At 39.3% G+C, this 18,191-nt stretch overlaps 1 protein-coding gene across 9 annotated transcripts in view; it reads left to right on the forward strand.

Annotated features, from left to right (window-relative positions):
• kcnma1a (potassium large conductance calcium-activated channel, subfamily M, alpha member 1a) overlaps window positions 1-18,191 on the forward strand; it is a 149,209-nt gene that overhangs the window by 84,279 nt on the left and 46,739 nt on the right. For all 9 annotated transcript variants that reach the window (XM_038736864.1, XM_038736865.1, XM_038736860.1 and 6 more), the window contains exons 6-13: window positions 5,636-5,711; window positions 6,459-6,534; window positions 8,950-9,120; window positions 10,716-10,807; window positions 16,328-16,438; window positions 16,564-16,669; window positions 16,980-17,062; window positions 17,173-17,242. In XM_038736864.1, the coding sequence (XP_038592792.1) occupies window positions 5,636-5,711; window positions 6,459-6,534; window positions 8,950-9,120; window positions 10,716-10,807; window positions 16,328-16,438; window positions 16,564-16,669; window positions 16,980-17,062; window positions 17,173-17,242 (785 nt within the window). The remainder of the gene's footprint in view (window positions 1-5,635; window positions 5,712-6,458; window positions 6,535-8,949; window positions 9,121-10,715; window positions 10,808-16,327; window positions 16,439-16,563; window positions 16,670-16,979; window positions 17,063-17,172; window positions 17,243-18,191) is intronic.

Genomic DNA, 18,191 nt, shown 5'->3' on the forward strand with positions numbered 1-18,191 from the left:
TTTTCTATGTTAATTGCATAATTGTAGGTTGAATATTTGTGGATTAGGCGGTTGGGTTGGTCAAAAATAAGACATTTGAAGACATCACCTTGGGCACTGGGTGACTGATTATTACATGGACCAAACATTAAATCAATTAATTGAGAGAATAATCAGCAGATCATTAATATTGAGAACAATCATTAGTTGCAGCTGTTGTTTTAATGTCTGAATTTGTTGGCTTGTTTAACTGTCTGATTGTTGGACCGCTCATTTCTTTCTCATGACTCATTTCTATTAGACTTGCATGTTGTTTTAGCGACGTTGCAGAGTTCCAAGGTTGTATAACAATGTCATATAAGAACGGATAGAAATAATAGCCAAAGCTATGAAAATAATACCCAACCATAATTTTTTGTTTCACACATGATCTAAACTAGTCACACACTGTCTATACTGTCAGAGATCCAAGTATGTGGAGCAGTCTGCCTTTTATCCCTCAGTGTATGTTCTTGTTTAGAAATGCCCACTGGGATCACAAAATAAAGTAATATAAGCTGTGATAGTCTTATCTCTAAGGTGTTTCTTAAGCTGTGTAATGAATTTGATATGGCCAAGTCAAGTAATCTGGTTTCTGGTATTCATGACATTAGGTGTAATCATCTCATCCCCAGAAACCGTTGGTGTTAAGGCCTTGATGAGGATGATGAAAGACTGTGAAATGGTGGTCTGGCTGCAGCCTGACATTCTGCATGGAATAATTACCTGTGATCATTAAAAAGCATGTGTCTGGGGTTGATGTAGAATGCAAAAGTACTTTTTATATACAATCCAGCTGCAGTGTGAGTTGTTGTGCATAAACAGCAGCTAAGAGTGTGAATTTATTGTTTTTGAGAGGTGCCCTAGATTCCAGAGTTATTAATATGCATTTAATTTTATTACTGTTTTTTTTTATGTAAGAATCTAGAGGACTGTTTTTGCAAGGATGGCGTATCAGGTGGCATCTCCTTCAAACATTAGATCATGTTTATTTTTGCGGTGTTGGACATACATATGACCACAGCACATTATAGTAACAGAACTCCCACTGGCATTGCTTAAGTGTATGTTTACTGGTGGTGTGTTAAAGGCTACATAAAGTGTTGCAAAGCCTCATTTATAAAATTAACAGTGTGTAGATCTGCATTAGGATATGGTGTACCCTAACAGGCTGGTGGAAGCTTGCAGAATACTAATGGGGCACTGAAAGTGTCTGTTAATATTCAGGCTCTGAGGAGTGAGGACAGGAATCATGATTAGCTGCTTGTATCCTGTATAAATATGGAAATTAGGACATACAATGCCATGTTGTCACAGGAAAATAAGCACAATGAATCAGTTTGAGATATGGTGCAGTAAGAGCCTTATTCCTGATCTACTTTCAGATGGTAACTAATGCATAAAAGACATTCCTTCCCTTAAGACTATAAATGTCTTCATGCACTAGGAAATATGACATGTCTAAAATGGTTCTTCTAATAATCAACAGACTAATCAATAATTGGTACTACTTTAATTTAGTTAAGTATATATACTGCCATTTAACGGGCTTTGTTAGAGGAAGCCAGTGTGGTTGTTAAAGATGTGCATTGTACTCCCCATTCCCAGTGGATTAGTTCATCCTTTCTTTCCATTCACTTCTGGGGAATACACACAACAGCCAGTGTAATACATCATGATTACAGTAATGCTCATTTCACTCTTTCAGCTTTGGTCCTGCATGAGAAAACTGTTGGAGATCCAGTGGAGGTGTACTCAGATTATAAAAAAGACCACTAATAGGGGTACTGCCCTGTGCTGTGTGGCAGTGTGTTTGCCCACCCTGCACCCAAGGAAGCATATATGCTGTATGCATTTTCCAGTTATGTTCTCTCTGCCTCTGCAAATTTGACATTGATTAAGAGGAGGGGAACGATGTGTGGCTAATGTGAGAGGGCATGCAGAGTTCTTCCTGGGAAAAACCAATTAATCTCCTTTAACTACTTGAACTGAATATTGCTCCCAAGAGAGTCCTAGCAGTATAGGATTAGCATATGACTGTTTGAAAGATTCTAGTAGCTCTTGTGGCTACCAAGCCCCCACTCAACTTCAATCTTAACTTCACGCTTTCTTCCTTAATCTTTAATTCTGCAATGTTGGTTTGGATTATTTTCAGAATAGAAAGATTTTGGCAATAGGTGGCATCATAATTGTACAATCTAAAGTGTATTGCTTTCTGATTTTATGGTAGCAACCTAAATGTTGATGTTAAGATGCTCAGACTTTGGGAATGTACAGTACCAGAGTTGCCTTCAGGCATGGCTTTGATTCTAACCTGCTACTGCCTTCTAGTGGTGCTTTATTATACTGTTGCTTAATCCCTTGTGTTTTCCTGCTGAAAGAGGCTTACAGTACCTGACATGGGCATGAGTGCGTCTGCCTTATATGGCCATTCAATCCCTGGCAGCAAGCCTCCATGTACATTCAGGGTAGGGAAACTAATTTGTGGGACGTTTAAGCCTCTTTGCAGTAGCTAGGCTCCACACGTGTCATTGTGTTGCATGTTTACATTATTGTACAGGCAATGATCTAAGTAACAGTCTAGCAAAAATGTGTTGTTGGTGTTTAATATGTATGGTCTATGTCTATCTATATATCCAGCATTAATGTCTGGTAAGAACCAGCGCTCTGTACACTAGCAGAGTTTGTGTGTTTGTGTTTAGCGCAGTGTAGCGTCTTATCATCTAATCCTGGCTAGGTTGACTGTCAGTATTATCCTTCAACCATCCCAGACTGCTGATTGATAAAAGGTCCCAGTAGGCTCCCCTGCCAGAACATGTGATAGAGAGGCCGTGCTCTGGCTTGAAGTAAGAGTGGGCACAGACCAGAAAAATCCTTTTTGAATGAGCATCTGGCCGGCTGACACTTTTATGCGATAGCTGTGTGTGCAAGAGGCTTTGGCATGTGTGGGAAAGAGATTTTCTCATACATGAGCACGTGTTCAAGGGAGCAGAATTTCATTGAGAGTTTTTCACGTGTTCGCACAAACGCACACAGATTTATATTGCTATACTTGTGAGGACATTGTATTGACTTATGGTACATTCATTTTGCTGTAGGCAAATAAATGCTTAATGTTGTGGGACCAGATGTTTGTTCCCAGTTGGGAGGTGAGTCCTCAGATGTGATGGTGTGAACAGATATTTGTCCCACAAACACACACACACACACACACACACACATACACACACACAAACATACAGTACAAGACAAACACAGATGATTCACACAAGAAGAGAGAAATGCAGTCCCAATTGGCCTCCATCACTGCATCACCGGGTGTTTTGGTAGAATGTCTAATATTTGTGCTCTGAATGCTAATGTTACTTTTCAATCCAACAATCATTAGGTTATTCACCAAAGTATACAACAGTTTGAATTACACACTGACATAAACCTCATAATCAATTTGTTTCACTCTGTTGTAGCCAGTGGTCAAAGAAGTACCTCAAAATTGCATTCAAGTACACTCCTTTAGTAAATGTATTTTTTTATTAATTGATTATTACTTAACAACTCCTTAGACTTACACTACATGTAGTAGGACAGTGGAGTCTTTTTACTGTAGGCAAACAGGTTTGACCTTAAGGACGGGACATGCTTTAAATGAACTACTGTAGTTTGTATGACTCATTGTTTGAACAACAAAAAGTGTTTATTGTTCCAAAAGGCCACACTTGAAGGTGAAAGGGCAAACATTTTCTCAAATGGCAATGCCGGAAAGGTGTGAGGGAGGGGGGTTCAGATGCCGTTTGACTATCCAAGAAACACTTTGTTAGAAGCATACTGACGCCTTTGCTATTTACACATCTCAGCTGCTGCTCAATAACATTGTGCTTTGAACCAGATATTACAAGTGTATACAAGAAACAAACATGATACAAATATGATAACATCAACTAAATGACATTTCCATTTTTATGTTTTCATTGAGTACTGGATCCCTAATCTGACACAAGTCTTTCAATGTCAGACACAATCTGATGTTACTGCAGTTGAACTGACCCCATCCCCTGTTACCAGCAGCTCATTGTTGTAGAGTTGTGTAGACTTTCCCCTGTGGACACAGGACACTCAGTCAGGATTATTGTTATTGTTCTGCTTTATTTTCATTTTATCTTCATCTCTACTAATCCCTGGCAGAGTTCAGACTTTTTTTTTAGCAAATAGGTTCAACACAGCTGCGTGTTTATAGAGGCAAAGCTTAACAAGGGTTAAAGATAAAGCACTAAAAGGGGCATGAGAAAGTTAAATCTGAATGTGTTGTGAGGATTAAAAGCACTGTAACAGAAATGAACCCCCCACCTATATTAGAGCTGACATTTTGCTTAGAGAGACACAATCCTTGGAAAGACTGACATGATAAGACAAACAACACAGATCTAGCTGTCTGTTTTAGCTCATGTGTCTGCAGCAGCGACCATCGATTTAACAGTATTTTTGTTGTAGTAGTTTCCTTTACAAGGAACTTCTAACAGTGTTGCAGTATCGTGGAGCATTTGTTTTTTGTTTTTTTTACAGTACTGAGGAGTCTTGCTTTCTTTTTTTTTATTTCACCTGGAATTATCTCTTGTTATTTTCCGGAGGTGCTTTTGAAATACTAGGCCCTAAATATTTTCTCTCACTGATTTTAATTCCCATCTTGGCAAGAAGAAATAGGAATTAGTCAAAAACAATGATTCCTCCTAAACTGCTCGTGTACCGGCGTACACACAGCGATGCTAATTTGGATACCCTTCAAGAGACGTGGAGGCGAAAGAAGTCCTGTGGCGATCTTTTTCAGAATGGGTATAGGGTGAGGCAGGGCCATCATGGGCAGGAGGAAAAGGAAAGACAGACAGGACTGTATCATTCATTGTGGACCTGTTTACGGATTCTCTCTAACTGGGGTAAGGGGGTTAGTTATATGCATTATTGGGAGGTTTTGTTTAATAAATTGTTTAGTAGCAGTTTAATAATCCAGATCTTGAAATTAGAGTTGGTTGGTATTTGAAACATGTTTGCTGATAAACATATGGCCACTGTCTTATATGTTTGCAGACAGTAAACTGTTTGTAGAGATCATCTCAGTAGGAATTCACTTTTTGTCACAAAGTGACATATACATGTTCCATGGGATCAGTCATTTTTTGTAAAAAGACAAAGAGACAGGTGTCGCATTCTTCTATAATCCCTAAGCTATTGGATTCAGACTGAGTCTCGTGTAAAGTAGGCCACATTATGTTTCTCCTGACTTGTTTGAATGCGTAAATAATTCCAACACATCATCTAGAATAAAGTGTCTAGTTTTTTTGTATCATCTTGTGTCTCAAAATTCAGCATCATATGGTGCTGTGCTCTGCTTAGGTGCTGTAGAAGAAAAAAACATTTGGACCATACTATGTGACTGAAGTGCTCATACATGTTGTTTACATTAAGATGTCTTTCTTCACAGCTGCCATTCTTATATTTCTCTACTGCCACTGTAAATATATTTTAGAAAACAACTTACTTGTGGATACATGCATTTCTATGAATGTAATGTGAGATTGTTGATAACCTGTTTTGTTCTGTGTCTCTGTCTTTTCTTTTCTAACAGGTTTAAGATTCCTCAGAGCACTAAGATTGATACAGTTCTCGGAAATCTTACAGTTCTTGAATATCTTGAAAACAAGGTAAGAATACAGCTGTCCTCGTTCATTCATAAGAAACATCCAACTACAATAGCAGCTTCACTGTTACTACCACCCCAGTAGTGTCTAGAAATTGCAGGAACATTTAATTTTAAGTTCTGTCTATAAAATGGAATTGTTAGAATATAGTATGTGTAGTAGTATGTGGCAGTAATTACTTACATTTATTTTTAAAATGTCTTAAGCACATTTTATGAAGTATCATAATTTTATGTTTAAGTTAATACAGATGTGTTTTATGATGCAATATAACTTTTTTTGTCACATAGTGTGTAAAAATAACACTATATATACACTAGTATACCCTAACTGTACAGGGGCATTAACAGTTTCCACACAAGAGCATGATAGTTTAGTCTCTGTAAATAATATTTCAAGAGTATGGTCTAGACCTGCTCTATATGAAAAGTGCAATGAGATGACTTTTGTTTTGAGTTGGCGCTATATAAATTAAAACTGAATTAAGAGCAAAGGTTTAGCCAGTGCCCCTCCTTTAGCATTATCAGGGATCTCCTTGGAAGTTAAATTTAAACTTTCAGTCCCATTCTGTATGTCATTGGGCTTTTATGTTCCTTTCCATCACCCAAATTATTGTTGATATATATGTCCATTATCGAAGTCCCAAATCCTGGCCATCAAGATTATTGTGAGTCATGTCAGGCTCTAGGCAAATTTCAGTTTTTCTGTCAATGTCTTTGAGAGTTTTATGGTTCTTCTTTTTCTGCGCAGCAATTCCATTAAGCTGGTGAACCTGTGTTCCATCTTCATAAGCACATGGCTCACAGCTGCTGGGTTCATACATTTGGTAAGTGGACAGATGCGAGGGCTAGCGCGATCTGGTGTTTAATGAGCCAGTGTGGGAGGTAACTGGCTAACTAACTGGTCCAATATAACTTTGACACATAGCGCTTTTCAAAATCTGATTTAAAAACTAATTTATTATCATATAAGGTTTAGCTAACCTAAGACTGAATTGCAAGAAAGGACAGTGTAATGACATGTTTCACACTCTCTCAGGGAGGGATGCATTGATTCTTTTTCTCTCTCAATACAGATTTCAATAACTTAACTCATGCCATCTGCCAATACCTAGTACTGATCTGATACCAGTGCTCTTTTTTTCCCACTTTTAAAATCTGTACACCTCACTGCATGGAACTCATTCATTGGCTGGGCCTGAAATTACTCTCTCCTTCACTCATATATATTATAGACACTTAATAGTTTACTCAGTAGTGAGCAGTAAATGACAATACTTTTTTGTTTCAGTGTGGACATGAGCACTACAGTATAGTGGATGCATTGACACACTCAAATAAAAAGGCAGAGAGTGAATATAGTGCACTACACTCACCAGCCACTTTATTAGGTACATATTGCTAGTACCGTTTTGGACCACTTTTGACTTCAGAACTGTCTTAATTCTTTGTGGCATACTTTCAACAAGGTGTTGGAAATTCCTCAGAGACTTTGGTCCATGTTGACATGATAGCATCACGCAATTGCTGCAGATTTGTTGGCTGCACATCCACAATGTGAATCTCCCATTCCACCTATTCCCAAAGGTGCTGTATTGGATTGAGATCTGGTGACTGTGGAGGCCATTGTGGGGCGCGAACTCATTGTCATGTTCAAGAAACCAGTTTGAGATGATTTGAGCTTTTTGACATGGTGCATTATCCTGCTGGAATTAGCCATCAGAAGATGGGTACACTGTGGTCATAAAGGGATAGACATGGTCAGCAACAATACTCAGGTAGGCTGTCGCGTTTAAATGATGCTCAATTGGTACTAAGGGGCCCAAAGTGTTCCAAAAGATATCCCCAACACCATTACACCACCAGCAGCCTGAACCGTTGATACAAGGCAGATCCATGCTTTCATGTTGTTTACACCAAATTTGACACTGCCATCTGAATGTTGCAGCTGAAATCGAGACTCATCAGACAAGACAACGTTTTTCCAATCTTCTGTAGTCCAATTTTGGTGAGCCTGTGCAAATTGTAGCCTCAGTTTCCTGTTCTTCACTGACAGGAGTGGCACCCAGTGTGGTCTTCTTCTGCTGTTGCCAATCTGCTTCAAGGTTTGATGTGTTGTGCATTCAGAGATGGTATTCTGCACACCTTTGTTGTAACAAGTGGTTATTTGAGTTACTGTTGCGTTTCTGTCATCTCAAACCAGTCTGCCCATTCTCCGCTGACCTCTGACAACAACAAGACATTTTCGTCCATACAACTGCCGCTCACTGGATATTTTGTATTTTTTAAACCCTAGAGATGATTGTGCGTGAAAATCCCAATAAAACAGCAGTTTCTGAAATATTGAAACCAGCCCGGTTTGAACTTTAGGTTTGCCTAAATGCATTGAGTCGCTGCCATGTGATTGGCTGATTGGCTATTTGTATTAACAAGCAATTGAACAGGTGTACCTAATAAAGTGCCTGGTGAGTGTATATATGTATAGTAAATAGGGAGTGATTTATTTAAAGTAACATGAGGCCAGAGATTGCAGTGGCACTAAATATTTGTAGTGCCACACTTAACTGTGATAACAGTTTGAAATGATTGAATGACTCATAGTTTAGACACAGAATGTTATAATAACACTGATAAAGGAACTGTATTTAATATGGATCTGGTAAAGTCTGACCTGCTTAATAAAGTCAGTATCAGCTGATACTGATCGTTGTATCCCAAGTATGCGTTAAAAAATTAAAGGAGGGTAAATTATGATGAACTGTCAGAAGGTAAACAACCTCCAATTCATATGTGAATAAATCAACTGTATTTCCAGATCAATTCAACTGAAACAAACATTTTGTGAATTTAAATCAAAGATTTATTCTACAGGAAAGAGACACACTTGTCTCCTCTCGACTCCTCGTTTTCTGTTATTATCTACTGTCAAACTGTCAAAACTAATTAGCATTGTGGGTAGAGTGTCATAAAGTACATATAGTAAAATACATTGTCTATTTGTAGCTCTGCTCAACAACCCATTTCAGCATCACTCTATTTTACCACTAGATGGTAGCCTAAGCTCATGGTAGCCCAGCTCATATACTGTAGAAAGAGTATAATGTATGACTCAGCAAAGACAAATGCATGAGCGCTTGTTGCTGGATTTAATCAGTCTTGATTAAATGGTTTTTACTGTTTACAAATTGGTGGTTGGAGTTATGTCTAATTGTTCATCCCTCCCTCTCCCATCTCCATTTTAGGTAGAAAACTCAGGGGATCCTTGGGAAAACTTCCAGAATTCCCAGTCACTTTCCTATTGGGAATGTGTCTACCTATTGATGGTGACGATGTCTACAGTGGGCTACGGGGATGTCTATGCAAAAACCACCTTGGGGCGCCTGTTTATGGTCTTCTTCATCCTTGGTGGTTTGGTAAAATCAGGCTTTTCTTTCTCACTTACTCCCCTTGTTCCCTCCTATATCCTGCCTGTCCCCATCAATAGACTGCATAAAACTGTTGACAATGAGATGAAATCATAAATTAATGAAAAATTAATTTTGACTTTGATTATTATGTATTGTGTATGTATTTTATGATATTTTAGCATAGTGTTGTTTTTGAAATGTTAGAACTAAGTTGCCTGTACCAGTAAATGTTAGTTCTTTGTGATAGTGAAGTTGTATCCTTCTGTTTAGCCTACTGTATCTTGTCTACTGTAGTTACAGTTCCATGTATTCCTTGGTCCCCTCCCCTTATGTGTCAATCCCATATTTGTTTGATTAGAGTATAAGCTTTTGTCTGATAATGTTGTTACTGTTCTCTTAAAAGCAGTTGCGGTTTCAGGACTCCCCTCCTCCCGTGTCTCTTCCCACAATTCCAACAAACACAGGGGCAGGGAGATGATGCTTAGGCCAGCCTGACTGTTACCATAGCAACAGCAGCCTCCCAATCCGTCCTTCTCACCTTCCTCTGATCTAGCGTCCTGTTGGGCTACCACTAGTACAGCATCTAACAAACAAGCGTGAATGGGTGCACACACCTGTGAACACTCATACACACACACACACGCACACGCACACACATACTGAAGACCCCCGCCTCCTCCATCTTCTTTTACAAAAAAATGGAGGATCTGGCCAAATCATAGTTACTGTATTCTGTCTTTGGACAGCTATCAGTATGCACTGATGACCTGCAGCTGTGTGGATGTGTACCATGTTGTGGCCATGGTGATAGGTTGCGTGTTTTTCTCAGTGCTGAGAGCTCTGGAAATCTTCAGGCTAGTACCTCAGTCTGCTTCCTATCACCAGGAGTGGCTAAATAATGACTTAAGTCTGGAGATATTTTAAAGCCAGGGATCACATTAAACTCACGTCATCTCACATTCTTCCCGGTAAATGTATAGGCACACTTTCCAAGCAAGATTTAAGTATGTATTTATTAGGATAAGGGTGCCTCTTTGTGTCTTTTTGTAGATGTAAGCCTAGATTAGTAGTGTGAGTACCCCATTGTTAGTTGGTAAAATAAACACAAACCTGTGCTAGGACAACCGGCTGTGAAACTTTGCAAAATGCATCCAGCTCATTTTCCAGCCCAACAAATGAGTCTTAATGTGTTTTGCAGCTGTGGACCATCAGGTGGGCCTATTCAAATCAACCTGCCAGATCATCTGTGTTTGTTGGACAAAACATGGCACATAGGTTTTAATTCTTCTTCAGCCTTTAAAAATATTTAGAGAAGATTTGGGTGCTATCACAGACTGAATATTAATCAGCTGTGCAAAATTCTTGCCCACTCACCAAACCTGTTCCTAAACCTTAACCTTTAAAAACTGGGGCTATTTTTTTCTTCCCAACAGCAAAAACAAGATTTCTTTTTTGGTATATGAAGAGGTCTCTCATTTTTGTGAAGTTTATCAAGTTCTCCCCCTGAAATCTGGATTAATGCACCAGTTTCTCCACCGCCCAGTCTGCAGCGTAGTAGTCTCTTTTTTAGTCTCTTCTTCTGTCTTCTATCTTCTCCTTAGGCCATGTTTGCCAGCTACGTCCCTGAAATCATAGAGTTAATAGGAAACCGCAAGAAATATGGTGGTTCCTATAGTGCGGTTAATGGGAGAAAGTAAGTATTCCAGATGGTTCTGCTGTTTTTCTGTGTGCGGTAGAACCCTCTCTGCATGCCTTTTTCTTTTTTCTGTTCCATGCATGTAGGCCATGTTTGCTCGCTACGTGCCAGAAATTGCTGCTCTCATCCTTAATCGGAAGAAATACGGAGGGAGTTATAACTCGACACGAGGCAGAAAGTAAGTTGAAATCCAGACAAGGTGTGGTTGTGTGACTCAAGTCCCCCCCCCACCCCGAAGTTTATAGTTACTGGGGGTTAGTTAACTTGACTTCTTTAGAACAGTAAAGTTACTTTATAACGTCAAGTCACACTGCGTGACTGGAGACCTTGGCCATTAGGACACACATGTCCATGCCCCTTTACTCTCTCTTTTATTCTTATGTCTCTCTCAGTCTGTCCTAGTTGTCTTCTTCTTTCTATGACTACTTTTTTCTATATCTGCCTCTATCTGTCCCTCACTCAGAGCTTTCCTGAAGTCATTTGTGTGTCATTTCTTTGTCCTCCTTTAAACATCCTGTGTTGCGCTTTAATTTAATTTGGAAAATAGAGCTTTCATGACTACTACCCTCAAGACTTGCAGTATACTAACCCGTGGTGCTTCTATACAATATATCCGTGCACTGTGTGTTGTCCCATTTCTTAGTCTATTCAGATCCAGTCCCTTATTAATACAGTCTTGCCTAAAGTGATGAATTAGTACATAATCCATCAAAATGAAAGAAAATAGTCATGAAACCCCTACTATCCGCTTCTATAAGATTTTTTCCGCAAGAAAATAGAAAGATTTTAACCTCTGCAAGTGCATTATTATTGGTGGTCTTTTTAAGCATCATCAATCTCAATGACCATTGCAGGATATAATTTCTTTTCTTGTTACATTTTGCTTGAGTTTGTTTTGCACGTTTTATGGATTTTCTTTTCTTTGACTGCATCATATCTGGCATGTTCTGTATGACCTGCAGTCTTGTGGCTTTTTCATTGATTGCGAACTCCATGAAAACGCCATCCTCCTGTTGTCTGTCACTGCTAGCCCATCGCATCATCAATGCTTGACATAACTCTGGCCCTGATCTTCAGTCAGCTCCCACACCCTGAATGCTGGATGCCTCGCTCCCATTGGAGGCTCTCAATTGCTTTTGGCTTGCTTTGCCTGCTTGGTTCTTGGTGCTCGCCTGGTTCTCGTGTTTGTGTGGTGGTGGAGTTTGTCTCCAGAGGCTTTTGTTATGTAATTATATGTGTAATTGGCCTCTCACAGCAGAGGCTCCAGTGCACTGTGAAGTATGTGTGACACTGTGGTCATTTTACTGTTTGTACATGATTACCACAGTTCTTATTGTGCAGTACTGTTCTCCTCCCCTCGTGGCTCAAACCTTACTGATATTCAGCACACAGATTTATTTTAATCCAATTGTGGTGTGTCCAGAACAGGGAGGGTAGACTTCTTATTTTCCTTTATTCTCTTTTCTTCTCATTTTCTTCTCTGACACTCAACATCTACTACTTCTTCCACTTCTCTTTCTCATTCTATTTCCCTTTTCCAGCCTTACTCCCATCCGTTTCAGTCACTCTGTTCAGCGGTGCAGATTCTAGGGAGTCAGCAGTAGAACGAGCCATTAGAAAAAAGCCTTTGTTCGATAATGTTTGCCTGTCATTGAGATAAGATTGATGAAATGTTATGTTTGGCCAGTGACCTTAGCCCAGATTCACAGATGGGTGTTGAGAGAAGCCCTTGTCAAAACCGAGGATAGTTTCTCCCACACACTTTATTTTCTCCTTCCATACCCCCTTCCATTTCTCTTTCTGGTTAGACATACAGTGCAAACACATGGTAACAATCAGAACATACCCACCAAACAAGCAGGCTTAGAGTGGCACTAGGCTCTTTGCTTAATCATTTAGATATGTGTGTGTTTGGTGTTTGCATGTATAGGACGTGACACGTAGACAAAACCGGTTTGTCATGTGGGTTTAGGATTGCCGTCGGGGTTCAGTCATTTAGCAGCTGTCAGCACAAAAAAAGTCTATCATGGAAATAAGATTAGGAGATTACAAGTATCTGACTGATTACAGAGCTCACAAACAATGAGGTCATGATACATTGTGAACTATTTTAAATACAACCCGTATTTGATCTTGCCTGGGCGCTGTCATTTGAAACAGACCTTGAAGGTTATTTGGAAGTGACAGGGACTCACATTGGATCCATGCTGAATTTCTGTTTTATGATGCTAGTGTTGCTTATAGTACTCTGTGCAGCGTAGCATACAGCCATGAGTGCAGTGACAGCACTCAGCCTGTGTATGCTGATATAATAATGACAAGTGTTGCATTCTGTTGGCGCCCACTACACTTGGGGCTCTGTGGTTTCCATTATGGCTCTATGGTTTCCATTAGCCCCAACTTCAACAGAGGGGTTGGCACGGAAACTGGGTTCAACCCTGCCTGAACTCTGACATACACCTTTGAAATTCATTTGTAAAGGGTAGCAACTTGTGTGCGTGAAGGCCCACAGACTCCAGACTTCTACACAATCAGGCATTAACACACACTTACATAATTTTAATATGCATATCTGGCAAAGTTTCCGAAGACATAGTATTGAACTGTAAAGACAAAGTGTACTATATATATACCTGAACACTTAATTCTGTCAAGCATATAATCACTACACATGGCCTCTGTGATTCTTGATGTTAATTACAGGAGATGCTATTTCACTTAATATTGTTGCTTAAAAAATCCCTGAAAGATAATACAAAAATAAAATGAGACTAAGTTGCATAAATTACAACATTTTAACAATGATTTGCAGTAAATTGCATCACTGACCTAAGGATTAGAGCAGTACCGAGTGAGTGACCTCTGTTGCTGATGTTTGAGCTCTGTTTGTTCATTTTGTATTCAGTGCATCCCTAGTGATATCCAGGGATGTTCCCTGACTGCATGTTTTCTGTGCACGTTCTGCAATACCCCTTTGCATTTAATGTTTAATTGTGTTACACATTTTTTTTGTTTATGAGTTAATGTGTATGTTTTTTGTAAAACAAAAAAAAGTATTCTATTTTTTGTTTTGTTCAATTTTTTTTAATTATGTCTTTAGTTTAAGCTATACTGTACAGTCAGGTTAAAGATGAATTGAATTTAGAAATGGTTAAATTACCTATGACAGATGATATAATATGAAGAAAAGATTCTTATATCCCATTTAACAACCCAGTGATCTCAGCGTTCAGTTTGATGGCACATGTAAAGAAGGAAAAGAGGCATGCCAACTTTAATGATGTCTATTAAGTGAAGAATAATATCTCAACAATATTTACGTCTTAAATACAGACAAATTAGTTTGTCTCAAATTAGTGGCTTATTCAGGGGAAAAACTAAGTTTCAAACATGAGAAAGAATATTTTGCTTTGCTGATAAATCACCTACTTAATGTGAAAGACAGCACCACATGCGCTTTTGTGAGGGTGTGAATGTGTGGGCACATGTGCATTTTCCTTTGTACATGCATTTCAATGTGTCCGAGATTCATAACCTAATGCTGGATCCACACTAACCAAATAATGCAGCATATAAATCCATACAGTGCCTCTATTCCCAGTATCCAGATGCCCTTCGGAAAACATGAGTGATGTTTTTCGTCTATTGACATGAGAGAAATCTTGAGCCAAATACTGCCGGCTGCCCACAGACATCTCAGCTCATCAGCTTATAAGACCACACAGCCCTTTGCTCAACTCTGGCCAACCATGCAATCATGGCTGCTCATTAGATTCTCTTAAAGTACAGAGGCGACATCTGTGAAGACCATTATGTCCTGCAACATCCACAAACTGCCATTCTCTCAATATGTCTGTCACATTACTTTGCCAAGTCCCCTTCAGTTCAGCCCAACCCGGTCCATCTGGTACAATATAGGAGGAACACTCAGTGATCTGGACTATGGTTCTCATCAAACATCAATAAATATCTCTGTTTCCTTTAAACCTGCCAAACTGAGTCAGATTCCAGTAATGTTCTATACAATTTTAGACGTCAAGGTTAATGTGTTAGCCAGAGCTTCTTTCTTGTGTATAAAAGCATTATAATGAATTGAACGGACAGATCGGGTTTGATGATACAAACTTGAACAGTGAAAAAATATGTGTTTTTTATTATATATTTTATTATATTTAAGTAACCTAATACTTTTAGTGTTAAATGCAAAGCAGTGCCCAGGCACTCCAAACTTAAGTGGTTCATTTGTCTCCTGGCACATCCTGCTAAGTAGTGGATAAAGCCATTGTCATTACACAGATTGCCTTACAGGTCTCTATAGGGTAATTAGGGTGTCTGCCGAGTGTCCACACTAATCCATGTCAATATAAGTCTGGATTCTACTAAGCATGTTTGGATTTCTCATTTATGGGTTTGGCAATAAGACTTGGTGACATTTAACTTTAACTCCGGAAGGGTATCTCAACTTACCACAGTACAAAAGTAGCATATAAAGTTTCTTAAATGCACTAGATTAGTGTGATTAAATTGCCCATCATAGCCATATTATAGTTGAATACTGATACTAATGGAGTTATTAGCATTACTTTCTAAGAGTTTTTAATAACTTCTACTACGTTAAAGGACTTATAACAGTGCTACAATACCATTAAACGAGTAAGAAATTTTCAAACCTTAACTGTTTAAAGACAGTGACTGATACATAATGCTGGAATTGTAATGATTACCTTCAGTTCTGGGACACTAAAACATAATATTTACAGAAGCACCACAGTAACCATTCATTCTGCCCAAATGACTGTCATCTCATAGTTGGTACTACTGTGAAACTGACCTGTGAACTTGATCACTCTGGCCTGCAGTGCAGTCAGAGGACAAACAGGGACACAACCTCAACTCAGAAATCATTCCAATCTGACCTCTTAGTTCCTTCCTGCCATAATCAGCCCTGTGCACCATCTGACAGATCCTTCTGCTGTAATGCACCTCATGTTTTGCCAGGGGACCTGTCAAATACTCTGAGGTCCTGTTTAGAATTTGTGTCAACTACAGGCCTCCAAATCACTTTGAACGTTTTTGGTAATGTTCTGTATAAAAGCACAAGCATATTGATGTACATGTCTTTGTCAACATCCATTCAGCTCACAAAGGGGTGGTTTGGCTGAAGGGACCATTTTTATATTGAGAACGGATGACAATCCAACCACTGTGGGCTGTGTGATTATATCTTAGATTTTCTAAAGTGGCTCAGAGTTGAGTGTTTGATTGCACTTGTCGTGCAGAATTTAACCACTTCCATTATATGAGGGAAAATATTCACTTTAATGGCAAAAAAAGATATAATTCAGTTACTTGTTTGCTTTGAAAAAACATTTCTTGTATGTATATATTTTTTTCAGTCCATATTTGAGTTAGATGCTTTCGAGAGTGCTTTCGTTTGACTGATTATCTTTTGGAGAGATGCCAGTGTCTGAAGTGATTTATCTTGCCCACTCAAGATGATTTCTTCCCCCCTTCCAGGCATATTGTGGTCTGTGGTCATATTACCCTCGAAAGTGTCTCCAACTTCCTCAAAGACTTCCTACACAAGGACAGGGATGATGTCAATGTAGAAATTGTTTTTCTCCATAAGTAAGTTAATTTTTTCTTCCTCCCCATGTGTAGGATAGCAGATGACATTGTTTGTAACAATGCATAGTAAGACTGTATATACTCATACATGCACTAACCCTTCTCCTCATTTCTCTTTGTGCTAGTATTTCCCCTAATCTTGAGCTGGAAGCCTTGTTCAAACGCCACTTTACCCAAGTAGAGTTCTACCAGGGATCTGTTCTCAACCCTCACGACCTGGCCAGAGTGAAGGTAAAGTGGGTCACAGGACTGTTGGAGTGATGAAATCAAATAAAAAGTGTAAAATTCCTTTTGGTAAATCAATTTTTTTGGGGTTGTGCAAAAACATAAAATTGTAGGTATAGAAAGCAGAGGACAACAGTGCACAATGACCATATAGGGAGATCCATTTCAGTATTTTTTTTCCTTAAACAAATGGATAGAGACAGAAGAGACAGACAGAAGAGAGAAAGACACAGTTTTTTAGAAGCACTGTGCATGCTAATAAATATTGACATGTACTATAATGTTAACATATGTTTCTTTGGTCCTTTACACATAGATCGAGTCAGCAGATGCCTGCTTAATCCTAGCCAACAAATATTGTGCAGATCCAGATGCTGAAGATGCCTCTAACATCATGAGGTTTGTATCCCATGAACTTTTAAATCACTTGAAACTGACTAGATAAGGTTACATTGTTACAATGTTACATTTTGACTGTTCAATGTGTCTGCCTGTTTTCCATCTTCAAGGGTTATTTCGATCAAGAACTACCATCCTAAGATCAGAATAATCACACAGATGTTACAATATCACAACAAGGTAAGATGTTTTGGTGCCCTGTGATATAAAAGATTGCTTCAACTCATTTTGATTGCTCTCTATCCTCCGTCACAAGGCAGAAGGTGTATGACGGGGCAGACTTCGGCATTTATGATCCTAGAAGTCTGAGAATAGAAGCTCTTTCTCAGCCTTTCAGTGCTGGATTGATATATTCAGTACCTTCTTCCTGGCCATGACAGGGAGAAATGGCCATTATCCGGGTGGTTGGGATCCTTAATGATTCTCCTAGCCTTATTCTTGCAGCACCTGTATGTTCAGCCGTACTAACCAGTCTTTGCAGGGACTTGCAGCCCTGTCTGGTGTTGTTATTGTATCAGGCATTGATCTTCCTTGTCAGGATGCTTTCAATGGTTGGTGCATATGAGGGGATACACAGAATTTCCTCAAGTGTCCACCAAAGCTGTGTTGTCAGCAAACTTGATCATGGTAGTGGAGTCAAGAATGGCTACACATTTATGTGGCTACAGGGAGTACAGCATGGGGCTCAAAACGCAGCCCTGTGGTGCTCCAACTGTAGTCGGTAAACAGCAATCTCACTTAGCTCCCTTTCTTATATAGGTGAGATAGTCAGTTGGGACTGTAAGCAAACTCTAGTGGGATACTGAGAAGCAGATGTAACCCATGACCAGCTGTTCAAAGTTCTTCATTACTACTGAGAGGAGTACCACTGGGTGGTAGTCAGGAGTACCACTGGGTGGTAGTCATTCACTCAGACTGGTTTTGTGTTCTTGGGCACAGGATTGGTGGTGGACTCTTTGAAGCACGTGGGTATGACAGACTGAGCCAGGGACAGGTTTAGTATTATTGTGAACACTGGCGCTAGCTTGTAAGATAGAACATCACGAGGGCGGGAGGGTGGGGTCTTGTAATATGTTGTAGTTCTTAGACCTTGCCACATGCCTCTGGGAATGCCCTCCTGCAATTGTAG

This window comes from Micropterus salmoides, unplaced genomic scaffold, assembly GCF_014851395.1.
Source record: "Micropterus salmoides isolate LMB-PRFRI ecotype aquatic unplaced genomic scaffold, ASM1485139v1 Ms_hic_scaffold_22, whole genome shotgun sequence".
Taxonomy (NCBI): Eukaryota; Metazoa; Chordata; class Actinopteri; order Centrarchiformes; family Centrarchidae; genus Micropterus; species Micropterus salmoides.